Genomic DNA, 10260 nt, shown 5'->3' with positions numbered 1-10260 from the left:
TTCTTATGCAAGATAACCATCCACTTGTATTTGAAATTCGTAAATTTAAACCATCTAAATCTAAATTTAGTACATATGACAAAGAGTTGACTGTTGTAGTGCATGCTTTGCAAATTTGGAAACACTATCTAATGGGTGCTAACTTAATAATTAAAATTGATCAGCAAAGTATCAAGGACTTATTATCTCAACCCTTAATAGACGATAAACATATTAAGTGGGTTGCTTTTATTCAAAGTTTTCAACCCAACAACCAATACCAACCTGGTAAAGAAAATGCTAGGCTGAGCGCTTTGAGCCAAATACCATCTCTTAATAATCTGTCTATTATTATGGGTACTTCTTTCGATTTTATGCATGATACTTATGCACAAGATGATGACTTAAAACCACTTGGTTGCATATGCTAAAAAATTCAGTACACACGTTTTTTGAATACACTATATAAGAAAATGTTCTTTACTTCAAACAAAAATTGTGTGTCGCAAAACCATTTTGTGTCTTAAGAATTGCATAAACCACCTTATGTTGGACATAAAGGTTTTGCTACTATTTTTCAAAATTTATGTCGTGATTTTTAGTGGCGTGTTATGAAAACTGAAGTTAAACAATATATTTCATTTTGTTTGATTTTCCAAAAGATTAAAGCAACAACATGTAAGAAATTAGGTCATTTACATCCTCTCTCTATTTCTCAAAGACCTTGGGAACACATTCCTATGGACTTTGTTACAGATTTTCCACTCACTGCTCACAAACATGACATAATTAGGACTGTTATTGATCGTTTTTCTAAGCAATTATATTTCAAAAGATGTAAGAAAAGTCTCACTGCACATCAAGTTGCACTTCTCTTTTTAAAAGTTGTTTTTCTTTATCATGGTTTGCCAAAAGTAATCATATCTGATAGAGCTTCCAAATTTTGTTGTGCTTTTTGGACTACAATTTTTGAAAATCTTGGCATACACTTTGTCATAATAATCAATATCTAATTCTCCTAAATGATTTTCTCATATTAAACTGATCATTTAATGTGGGGAAGTGCCAGGGGAGAAAAGGCTAGAATATTGGTTAAGCTAGCAGACCGGCCACAGTAGGGATCCAAAGGGGGGGGCCATCTGCAAAAGAGCCATGTGCAACAATGGGCTAAAAAGACCCTAAGGTTCAACCCATTAAGACTTCCAAAATGCTAAGGTTCCAAAATTCAAAGGTTGTGTCCAAAGGGTTAAAGCTTAGGGGGAAATTGGATGCTTTGTGTGCTCTCCAAAGTCAACACATATCCCTACATGGGAGGGGGCGAGCCCTAAAGGTAGGGGATGAGAGAAAGCCACACACACACACACACACACACACACACACACACACACACACACACACACACACACACACACACACACACACACACACACACACACACACACACACACACACACACAGGCTCCCTTTACACAAAGGGAATGAGGGACACATGTCAGCTCCCTAGGCCAGATGCCCACAAGGTGTGCCCAGTTTCTATTGGATGACCCTTGAAGTGGACCAATGAGAATTAAGCTAGAGTAAATCTAGTTTAATTAATTTAAAAACATTTAATAAAAGAAACCAATGAGAATTAAGTCTCCTAGAAGACTATTGGGCAGTCTCCCAAGGGGTCCAATGAGCATTCGGGAGCCCAATGGCTTGCCTGATTCCTATTGGCCAGGAGGAAAAGGGGTCCAATGAGAGTTTAGTTTAATTATTTAATTACCTAAAGCTCTCACAAAAGGGGAAAGGGGGACACATGTCAAAAGGCTATCACTTATGTTGCTTAATTGTGATTGGCTTGACTTGGGGAGGGCCAATGAGGCTGGAGCAAGAGCAAATAGCAAGGGGGCTCGCCCAAGAGAGAGAGGGGGTTGATTTTTGCAAGGCATTATCACACACACACACACACAGTCACACAATCTCATGTGTGAAGAAAGAGAAGACTATCTCTTCCCAAGCTTTAATGGAGAGCTCATCACCTACTCGAAGCTTGTGAGATAGAAGCCTACATCAACACACTCTTGGCATGTGGATGCAAATCCAACCAAGAGCCAAGCTTCAATGCATGCTCATCTCCTCTACCAAGCTAATTACTAAGCTAAGCTATGCTAATATGAGTGATTATGTGAGGAGATGTACATCTTTCTCGTAAGATACTCCTTCTTCCTCTCAATCTACTCTCATACCCTGCTAGCTCTCACCATCTTCGAAGGTGTGTGAGGTCTTGGGTCTAAGAACGGGGATAATTCAAGTTGTGTTTGCTAAGTGTTTGCTTAGTGCATGAAGCTTCCTTCTTCATTGCACTAGCTAGTCTTGAAGGAACACAAAGAATTGTATTGTACAATGTCTGTCTTGATGGGAGAAACCATAATACAAAGCCTATTGGAGGGGGGACCGGCTCCATGCAAATCCGGTCCTCAACTGTTGTCATTAGCTTAATTTCTCTCTCTTTTGAAAGTATTGTCGATGCTATCTAACTAGGTGTTATGCTTTTTGTTGCTCTCTCCACCCAAGCACTCTTGTAATTCTCATTAGGAATCTATTCTAATGAAATGCCCACTATGTTCATGCTCATTTCCGCTACACACAAGCTATTAGGCGATTAAATGTTACACACTTGATTTCACTTTTGCATTCCATCCTGAGTCTAATGGTCAAACATAAGTCACTAATCACACTATTGTTGAAAATTGAAAGCTTATGTGTCTTCTCAACCCAAGAAATGAGATGATTACTTGCATATTTTACAATTTTCTCATAACAACACCACTCACTCTGCTATGGGTAAATCTCCACTTGAGATTGTGTATAGTCACTTTCTTCCTACTCCCTCTTCAAGAGTTTCTAACATTGTGCCTGATACTGATACTTTCACTACAATTTTTTATGAAATTCATAAAACTGTACACTCTGCTAATAAGCGTTTATAATAATTGTACACCAAGAATATTAATAAGCACCACAAAGCACATGAATTTAAGGAAGGAGATTCTGTTATGTTTCAAATAGAAAAGAAAAGAATGAAAAGTGTTGATACAAATGTTTTTGTTAAGCTTGCTCCTTGTTTTTATAATCCATTCAAAATTTATGCTGTGATAAATGATGTTTCATTTCGCTTAGAATTACCTTCACATTGACACATCCACAATGCATGTCACATTAGTTTATTACGACCCTTTCGAGGGTCCCTACCTACACATCATATATATGAGGAACCACCGACATTGTAGATAAAGAATCCTTGACCAAATAGTTGATAATGAGACCACCACTAAACGCACTGGCATGGTTTATAATCGTTAGTTTTCTACTTTTAAAGGCCACCCTAGAGAAGATACTAATAGTTGTCTTAAATGTTTTTTTCAAAACTTCCTAGACCTTCTACACACATTTCATCACTCACGGTCCAGTTGATTCTCTATTGAGCAATTGAGGACATTTGTTACGCATGGAGGGAGGGATGTTACGAGTTTGGACACCTTCGTGTTGTTTGTGGTTACCTACAATTCAAATAGTTGAAGCATAATGGTTAATTACTGTGCTGTGTTTCTATTTTTACTAATGGTGAGTTGATGACTTGTAGATTGGAACTTTGGGACTTGAGAAGAACGTGTGGGTAATAAATTACTCTGATAATTTATATTTGCATAGTGTTATTGTTTATATTTCCCATAAGCCACTATAGATCACTTATAAATAATTTATGAGAACTCACCCTAAGAGGGTCATGCAATAAGTGATATATTAGGCACTCATAAACTAACGTAGAACTAGTGTAAAAGAGGGGCCTCTAGTTTTTGGCACCAATAATAAATATCAAATATTAAATACCAAACTCCACAAGAGGTGCCATGGAGTTTGGAGCTACAATCTTTAGGCCATTGCTTTGTAAGATTCCTCTCTCTCTCTCTCTCTCTCTCTCTCTCTCATGCTATGTTATTCTATGATGTGTACTCTTTAATCTTGTGTACATCATCTTTCCCTTTTTCATTTGGATGGGACATTTAAATATTCTCTTTTGTCATTCTTCTATGCAATCTCTCTCTCTCTCTCTCTCTCTCTCTCTCTCTCTCTCTCGTCACTCTCTTGTGTCGTCTACACACACACACACACACACACACAAAAGTGGAGGGTGAAATATCACATATATTCACCCTCCACTTGGTCATGTTCTTGAGTATGATTTCATTCACACACATTCATGGATAGCACTAGTTACTAGGTACTTCTAGATGCAGTTAGGTTGGGCATCAAGAACTCCTCCCTTATGTTATTGCTTCCGCACTTTGATGTATATTGAAGTTGTATAGAAGTATAAACTGTATAATTCTCGCATAGACCCTAGAGGAGGGGTATCTCTCAATGGAGACTTGTTTTGACACTTGTATGTTATCTGACATATGTTTAGTCCACGTCACAAGATTTTTCAAATTGGCCTACAAATCTAGATACATGTTTCTAGCCTTTTCACTACGTCTTTTTGATTGTGCAGTTGAGGATCCTATAGCATCCCAATTTAGGTGCATTAGATACTAGTGTGGTAGTATTTAGCAGCCCTCTTTCAATCTCCTGTTGCATATTGTTAAAAGTCTCCTTTTGGAAACATTGTCCCCTCAAGGCACATGTAGTGCTTGAGGTTGTTTGTATATTCTTTTCTAAGTCAATATAACATCTTCACTCACAATTGTGAGTATGGCAACACACGAAAGCATCCTGATTTTGAATGTGCATTTTGACCATACTTTCTAGTTTTGCATTTGATGATTGCATTTTGATATGCATTCATCTACATAGTTCGATAAAATTTAAATACCATTGAAGTCAATATTTTTGGACATGATACTCCACATAGACGGTTTCGGTAGAGGAGTAGCTTGAAATCATCCTCTACTGGCTAGGATGCTCCACATCATGGAGTCGGGTGTGCGAGTTGTAATTTCAAGTTGTAAGTATTTCTCTTTAAAAAAAATTAAGAACTTCAAACAATGTGGGTGATCAAGCACTGAATAAGGGGGAAGACTGTGCTACTGGGACAATAAAAACGCACTTACACTCTTCGGTCTAGAACGTTGAACTAAATCAAACACACCCCAAAGACTATCAGTTCAAGAAGAAGAGAATTTTAATGTCGTAGGAAACTATCCCAAAGAGACCTTAAAGATCTATCCGTCGAGGAGAGTTGAACTCAAGTTTACTTACGTGAGGCTTGTGCATTTGGGACGGGGCCTTCGTTTTGCCTGGCCAAGCCCGGGAGATTCAAACTTAAGCAGCAAAGAATTGGATGGCACAGGCGGCTCGGCTGGCTTCGCGCCTCCAGCGGGAGCTTAAAATGCTGCAGTCCGATCCGCCTCCTGGAGTATCTGCCTGGCCCTGCGATGGCCATATCCTCACTCACCTTCAAGCGCGTAAGCTCTCTCTCTCTCTCTCTCTCTCTCTCTCTGTGCGCGCGCCCTTTCTTGAGCAGTTCTTCTTCTCCACAATAGTTATTCAATGAGTTGTAAGCCATTGCCTGCAAGCTTTCCATAGCTGACAGCATTGCGTTTGCTCACGTGCAAAGTCGTAGCTTGCTTTACACCATTCAAGGTTGCTTCCAATACATGCCACGGTGAGATCATATTCTGCATTTGGAGTTTTTAGATATTCATGGACCTGATGGGACTGTCTATGGAAGTTTTGTCTACTTTGATCGGTGTGTACTGCTGTAGTACGCTTGTAATACATGCCATGTTGAGATTACATTTTGCATTTTGAGGCTTAGAAATTCATGGACCTGAGGGAACTGTGTATGCAAATGGAGTTTTCAAGCTCGACATTCAGGTGCCTGAAAGGTAGCCTCAATTTTGCTATTTGTTGATTCTTGGCTAAAAGAGATATCTGTTTTTCAAAACTTTTCCCTGTTTACTTTTTTTACCGTTGTTTGATAACGACTTTGATTTGTGACAGATATCCATTTGAGCCTCCCAATATCAAGTTTATCACCCCTGTGTATCATCCCAACATTGACAATGGGGGACGCATCTGTTTAGACCTACTAAATCTGCCTCCCAAGGTTTGGTGTTCAACTCCTAATAATTTTGCTTCCTTATTGTGTTGTGAGTACGGCAATATATTCTAAACAGAAATGCTTCGACTTGAATGTTTGGTTTAGCACTCAGTTTTTTACATTGAGAACATGGCATACTTAGAGATGCTAGACATAGATGTACATGTGTAAAGTACAGGTATGTGCATAGCTAAGGAGGGAGGCATTATGTTGAGATCAATTCCACCAATTTAGTGGGGGTCTTGCAAGGTTCTCATTCAATTGGAAGCAATTTATAATCATGTTCTAAGTAGTTTTGAGGTCTGCAGGGGGCTTGGCGACCTTCTCTCAACCTTTTGACCCTGCTTGCGAGCATCGGCCTCCTCCTAGCAGATCCTAATCCGGATGATGGATTGATGGGGGACATTGTAAGTTTCTTGAAACTCAGCATTCATGTACATGACCTTTGCTTTAGATTTGGTAAATTTGCTTTGTTATGCTGTTGGTATACAGACTGCAGAGTACAAGCATGATAGAATGTCTTTCGATGTCAAGGCAAGAAATTGGACAGAGCTTTATGCAAGACAAGATCAAGTTCAACGAGAGGTACTTATGAACTCTTTATATGAATAGGACCTTTGCATTTATGAACTGTATCTTCAATCGTGCTTCAAGTGGGGCTTGCTTGTTAAAGGGGCTATGGTCTTCAAATCACTTGGTTTGAAATTGCATCGATATTTGGCATCTCAACTTGATTTTATGTAAATTGCTGCAGAGTAGCCCCTTGATGCTGTTGTTTTTACTGCTATGACTCTGATAAAGTGTGTGTGATTTTGTTCTTTACTCGGTAATAAAATGGTCAAAGCACAATATATGCTAATTTATGAGAGCTGATTGACTTTGCTCACAATGCAGCTCAAGTCATCCCAGACACTTGCAAATGTAGAGTCTAACAACGATGTTGGCACAGCTAAATTGCATGTTCAGGAGCGAACACAAGCATCAAGAAACTCTGAAGAGCACACAAATTCAAATTGCGTGACTTCATCACAGCCACTAAGACCAAGTCTGTCCCTCAGCAAGAGATTAGCTCTTGATAGGGGAGCTGCATGTTTGCAAGAAAATATGGCAGTTGCATCTCGAAACAAATTAGTAGTCACGCATCCTATCAATTGTGTGGTTTCTTCCTCACAAAATCAATCAAAAGCTACAAGTTTGCATTGTAGAGTAGATGCTCAAAGCTTGAAAGAGCTGGCAATCCAGGATGAACAATCCAAGGGTGATATGGTGTCTGAAACTTCGACTTCTGCAATAAGTACATTGAAGCCCTCGGTACAGACAATAGAGAAGTCAAGCAAATATTCAAGGGGTGACATTTTTGATGAGATTGCTGTAGACAGTGCCACAGATGCCATGCTCTCACATTCAGCCTTTGTGAAGAGACCTACAATAGCAGCAGGCGAAGGTCCCCAATCAGATGGTTGCTGTGTACGGTCAGTTCCTACTAGTGCCGAGGCATTTGAGGCTGAAAAGGGTGATGGTAAAAGTGTCCCGAAACGCAAGGATCTGGTAGTAGTCGGAAAAGAGAATCGACCACCTAAACTCTGCCTTGCAGCAAAGCCAAAAGTTGATGCTCAAAGCTTTAAAGAGCTTGAAACTTTCAGTGCTGCAAGCATTAATAAAAGGAATTCACCATCACATACAGGAGAGAAGTTGAGCAATCGTCTGAGAGGGGATATTTTTGATGAGATGACTGCAAACAGCATGCTCTCGCATTCAGCCTTACTGAAGAGATCTTTAGAAGTAGGTGAAGGTCGTCAAGCAGATGGTTGCTCTGCACCATCAGTTCCTACAAGCGCTAGGGTGTTCGATGCTGAGAAGGGCGATGATTGTAGTGCACCAACTTCAGGAGCGATATGCAAGGATTTTGTAAGTGCAGGGAAAGAGAATCGAACTTCAAAACTTTGCCTTGCAGCAAAGCCAAAAGAAGGCAGTTTCAAGCAACGGACAGGAGACAAAGGATTGTTGGCTGAAGGTGGGCCCATGGACGTGCCCTGTAATTCCAACAGCTTACCATGTGTCAATGTGGTTCACAAACCTGGTCGTAAGGATAGGGACAATTCTTGTTTACCTTCAAGGACCAAGTCTTTGAAGCTTACAAAGGCAAATCCTGATTCTAATTTTTTTCATGTGACTAGAAGGCAGCATGATGTGAGGGCCGAGATGAAGCAAACACCAGTAGCTGATAAGAAGTGGAGTACTCATATAGTAATACCAGATGATGCTCCCATTGTTGTGGTTTCGGATAGTGAGAGTGACAGTGAGCCTTCTGATGAATGTTCCACTCCTTTGTTCACTGAAAGGGATATGAACAACAAAAGGAAAGTCAAGCTCAAACTGAGATAGATGGTGTGGACTTCAGTCCTAGAGATCATGAATCCCTATGAATTTTACAAGTGGTTTTCTGTTTGAAATTGCAGTTTTATGTTGAAACTGGTATTTGTCAGGCCAAAACAACCATTCTTCTGTTATTGCCTATAGGTTACATTTGTAATTCAATAAAATGGTATTCTTTTATTGTTGTATTTTGGTAGTTCAAATTGAAGCAGCGAGTTATCTATTTTTTGCAGTAAATGAATTTAATGGCTTTATACAGCCCATTACGATTGTGAACCTTTTGCCTTTGGGTGGTCTTGGTTCAAAGAAGGATTGAGTTCTTCCTATCAGTAGACTTGCATAGGCACTGGCTAGAGTTAGGGTGCAAATGCATTGCCAGGTTACTGCTAGCCATCAGGGTCACCTTATTGCTGATGGGAATCTCATTCATGTTGGAGAATGGATTTCTCTATTGGATGAGAAGAAGAGAATTTTATCGTCGTAGGAAACTATCTAAAGAGACCTCTTATTCAAAGAGACCTCTCATTCAAGAGGGAAATGGCGTAACCAATTTACCACACTTGGGTGATAGAGAGGGACACGTGGTGGATGGTGAGCTCCTAGTCGGTTCTTGGTGGCTCATTTTCGGGAACAAGCAACTACAAACTCGAAAATAAAATTTTGAGTTTTTCTATTTTAATGAAAGACCATGGCCATGTGAAAAATCCAATTTCGAGTTGCCTAGGGGTTCATAGATGAGCTCAATTTGTTACAAGTACATTTCCTATTTAGGAGGAAGCTTTAGGACTCCTTAAAAAGTTCAAAAACAAAGTCTTTGTCGAACTCTTTAAAAAAAAAAAAACCGTTTGAAGGACTAGTTTTACGGGATTGCGCCCACTCATCCACACCCACACCTACATGTCTGAGGGGTTGACCCATGGTGGGTGCGCTTTTTACTGCTTAGACTAACTCCCCTCGAACAAAGTCTCGAGCTCTTAAAAAAACTTACAACTGTACCTATCAATTTTCGAATCCATAGTGTAATTCACAAGGAAATTCCAACAAGAGTTGCTTTCACAAATGCTTGTGTAAGGGGATGCTACTTTCACCAAATTTTACTATCATCTAGATGATCCTTCTTGTTATCACTTGTCTATTTTCGGAAGTGCGCAAGCAGGAAGAGTTACACCTAGACCTGGCATGAACTTGTCTTCTCACGTCTTTAATGCTTCGATATACTTTGTCTGCATGACATTCATTTCAAGTAACGTCCCAAGTGTTAGTTTGCTATTTTATCGCTTTGGTATCATAAATCGTAGACTGGTACCCAGGTACCCAGAATCTTGACAGATTCTCCCCGTCAAGATTCTCCCACACCTGCCAAAATTGTCACAAGATTCTAACTCGGGTGTGTGAAAGATGGGCTTTACCTCCGTCGCAGTAACCAATGCTGCAACATTCGTTTGTTGCAATGGGATGCCCTTTGCATATTGACAAAAAGCTTCTTCCCCCTCCCGGTGTGCTACTCATCTCCTCCACCTGGCCTGCCAAGGGCAGTGCGTGTGGCTGTCCCTACACGCACCGCCACCAGCTGCCTCTCCACGCCGCCCGCCTTCCTTGCAGGCTCAGCCGTACCTGCTGATCACCTTGCGCCCGTTCTTAGGTTTCGCTTGCTGCCGACAACGTATCACATCATATTCCTTTGTTTTTTCGATTTTTTCGAGCCGAGTACCCGTTCTACTCTACTTCTCGGACATTATTGTTACACACACACACACACACACACACACACACACACACACACATATATAAAGTTTCTCTTAGGGACGATCTCTCCTAAT

The 10260-nt window shown here is 40.2% G+C and overlaps 1 protein-coding gene across 2 annotated transcripts; it reads left to right on the top strand.

The window, feature by feature from the left end:
* The first annotated feature begins 5224 nt into the window (after window positions 1-5224).
* Window positions 5225-8649, top strand: LOC147451909 (uncharacterized). Of its 2 annotated transcripts, none has more exons than XM_086518847.1 (6): window positions 5225-5426; window positions 5774-5849; window positions 5965-6070; window positions 6373-6471; window positions 6557-6649; window positions 6959-8649. In XM_086518847.1, exons 1-6 carry the CDS (start codon window positions 5303-5305, stop codon window positions 8447-8449), a joined length of 1989 nt encoding a protein of 662 aa, XP_086374973.1. In that variant the 5' UTR covers window positions 5225-5302; the 3' UTR covers window positions 8450-8649. The 2 variants fall into 2 exon arrangements, with proteins under 2 accessions (XP_086374973.1, XP_086374974.1); XM_086518848.1 differs by having other exon boundaries at window positions 5226-5426; window positions 5780-5849; window positions 6959-8646.
* Window positions 8650-10260: the final 1611 nt, after the last annotated feature.

This window comes from Adiantum capillus-veneris, chromosome 8 (genome assembly GCF_014529385.1).
Source record: "Adiantum capillus-veneris isolate H3 chromosome 8, ASM1452938v2, whole genome shotgun sequence".
Classification (NCBI taxonomy): domain Eukaryota; kingdom Viridiplantae; phylum Streptophyta; class Polypodiopsida; order Polypodiales; family Pteridaceae; genus Adiantum; species Adiantum capillus-veneris.
Note: the sequence above shows the minus strand (reverse complement) of the source record. Positions and strands in the feature narration are given on the sequence as shown.

What these genes read in the sequence shown, in the direction of transcription:
- LOC147451909 (XM_086518847.1), top strand. Translation starts at nt 5,303, where the DNA reads ATGGCACAGGCGGCTCGGCTGGCTTCGCGCCTCCAGCGGGAGCTTAAA. An exon ending in GACATTCAGGTGCCTGAAAG is followed by an intron (nt 5,850 to 5,964) that starts GTAGCCTCAATT and finishes GATTTGTGACAG; the next exon opens with ATATCCATTTGAGCCTCCCA. An exon ending in AAGATCAAGTTCAACGAGAG is followed by an intron (nt 6,650 to 6,958) that starts GTACTTATGAAC and finishes CTCACAATGCAG; the next exon opens with CTCAAGTCATCCCAGACACT.